The sequence below is a fragment of the Monoraphidium neglectum genome, assembly GCF_000611645.1.
Source record: "Monoraphidium neglectum strain SAG 48.87 unplaced genomic scaffold scaffold06552, whole genome shotgun sequence".
Classification (NCBI taxonomy): domain Eukaryota; kingdom Viridiplantae; phylum Chlorophyta; class Chlorophyceae; order Sphaeropleales; family Selenastraceae; genus Monoraphidium; species Monoraphidium neglectum.
In genome coordinates, this window is record NW_014007092.1 from 1 (window position 1) to 2,157 (window position 2,157).

Sequence of the window (2,157 nt, forward strand, 5' to 3'; positions counted from 1 at the left end):
GCCGGCCAGGGGGGTGCCGAGCAGGCGCTGATGCAGTGGCTGCGGCAGCCGCAGCAGCAGCCGCAGCCGCAGCATTCGCAGCACTCGCAGCATTCGCAGCATTCGCAGCAGCCGCCGGCTCAGGGGCAGCAGGCCTCTGTTCCCCCACAGCCGTCTGTGGGCAAGAGCCACCAGCACCAGCACCAGCGGCGGCGGCAGCAGCGGCGGGCGCAGGAGCCGCGGGGTGCGGAAGACGATTTCAGCGGCGCGACCTTGCGGGCAGAGGACGAGTACGGCAATGCCGGCGTGGCGCGTCGCCGCCACCGCCAGCAGGGACAGCAGGAGCAGCAGCGGCGGCAGCAGCAGCAGCAGCAGCACCACCACCACCACCAGCAGCAGCAGCAGCAGTGGCAGCGGCGACAGGAGTCGCAGGCCGCGGAAGAGGACTTCAGTGGTGCAACCCTACTGGATGAAGACGAGTATGGCAATGCTGACGCGGCGCGCCGCCGCCACCGTGGGGGCCGCCACGGCCGCGGAGGGCGCGCGTGCGCGTGCTGAAGGGGGCGGGGGCGCTGCGCCCGGGATGAGTAAGGATGGTATGGCTTTGTTGGGGGGCGGGGGTTGAGCGAGATTCGGGGTGCTGCGATACTGGGGCCCGTGCTGGTGTCCGACACCAGCATCAAGCCTTGACTGAGTGAGTCACTTTGTGACGTGACCCGCAGCTGGTGGAAAGCCCTGTCTCATTTTCTGGCTGCGCTACGTGCCTGCACCCTCTCCCGCCGCCCCTCCGCCAATCCGTTGGGGAGTTGTGTCCAATCTGCCCTGCGACCTGCGCACATGCGCACCACTTCTCGACTGGGTACAACTTGCATCTGGCGTATGGAGTCTGATCTTTCTGTTGGACTCAGTTTGCCCTGGTCATTCTTGTACTCGAGCCCGCCCCGGACAATTCAGTCACCACAGGACCCGCATCAGGATTCTGTAGCTGCGTAACCACTGTGTGCCGGTCCCTACCGTGCATTTGTGCGTTCAAGACCTGGGCCGAGTGTTGAGCACAATCCCATCCTTGGATTCGCCCGCTTTTCGTCACTCTTGCAGTACCACTGCAGCCGCATGTAACTCACTCTTCACAAAAGTCGGGCATTTACAATTAGCCACAACAGGCCAGTGGCAGCTTTGTGAATGGTGATTGGGTGGTCCTGCCGTTCCAAGCGTGACAGCCCATGATCAAATGGCGCCAACGCGCGCTTACAGGTCAGCATGGCGGCGTGTACGCATCAAGCAGGCGGCATCAAAAGGCTGGCGCAGGGGTGCGGGCCTCCTACATGTCAGGGCAAAATCAGGCTTGACTGCAAGACTGCGTACTTTAGAGAACGGTGCTCAGCAGACGTGGGCAGCAGCCGCTGCGGGAGCAGGCGGTTAATTCCACACCAGCGAGCCGGGGCCCAGCCAATGCGGCTGGCTGCCGCGCCAGTGGTGTGTGTGCATGTCTCAGCACACGTGCGTCCCGCAAGCGGGCGCCTTCAAGGGTTGAGGGGCCCAAACCTTCATGCCTGCCTGCTGCCTAAAGCGATTGTACAAGCAAGCTGCCACGCGATTGAACGAACGAACAATGAATTCTATGAACACGCCTGCTAAAGGACATGAGAAAGCCCACAAACCGACAAAATAGCCAAACACACCGGCCAACACTGCACGCCGCAGCCGCTTTGGGGTTCAAAGGGGTGCGCCAACAGGCCTCCGTCAGCGCCTGCCGTCGCCGCCCCGCGTCCGGCCAAAAACACGGCCAAAAACGCCGCCGCCCAGGGCGCGCTGCCGCGCTCTGCGCCAAGCCCCCTGTTGCTGCCGCCACGGCTGCCGCCGCCGCGCATCGCTGGCCGAGCGTGCCGCACGGAGGGGGCGACCACGTGACAGGAACGCGGACGAGGTGGCCCCGCGTCACAGAAAAGACGTGACCACCAACACAGCGAGCACCACGCACAGCACCGCGATGAGTTTCAGCTGGCCGTCGTTCCTGGCCGCGTCGGTCACCTCTTTGATCCGCTTGCGCAGGCCGCGCAGGCGCAGCTGGCTGGTGTCTGTGTGGTCTGTGAGGTCGCCAATCAGCAGGTGCTGCTGCTCCAGCTCCTCATTCATGGAGAGGCCGACCTGCTTGATGCTGGGGGTGGGGTTGGGGGA

General features: G+C 64.3%; 1 protein-coding gene across 1 annotated transcript; it reads right to left on the minus strand.

The window, feature by feature from the left end:
• Window positions 1-1,960: 1,960 nt before the first annotated feature.
• Window positions 1,961-2,115, minus strand: MNEG_16590 (hypothetical protein; the record flags this gene model as incomplete). The annotated part of the gene is made up of 1 exon (XM_014034940.1): window positions 1,961-2,115. A coding segment is annotated over one exon (155 nt), but the record flags the coding sequence as incomplete, so codon positions are not given.
• Between the last annotated feature and the right edge of the window lie 42 nt (window positions 2,116-2,157).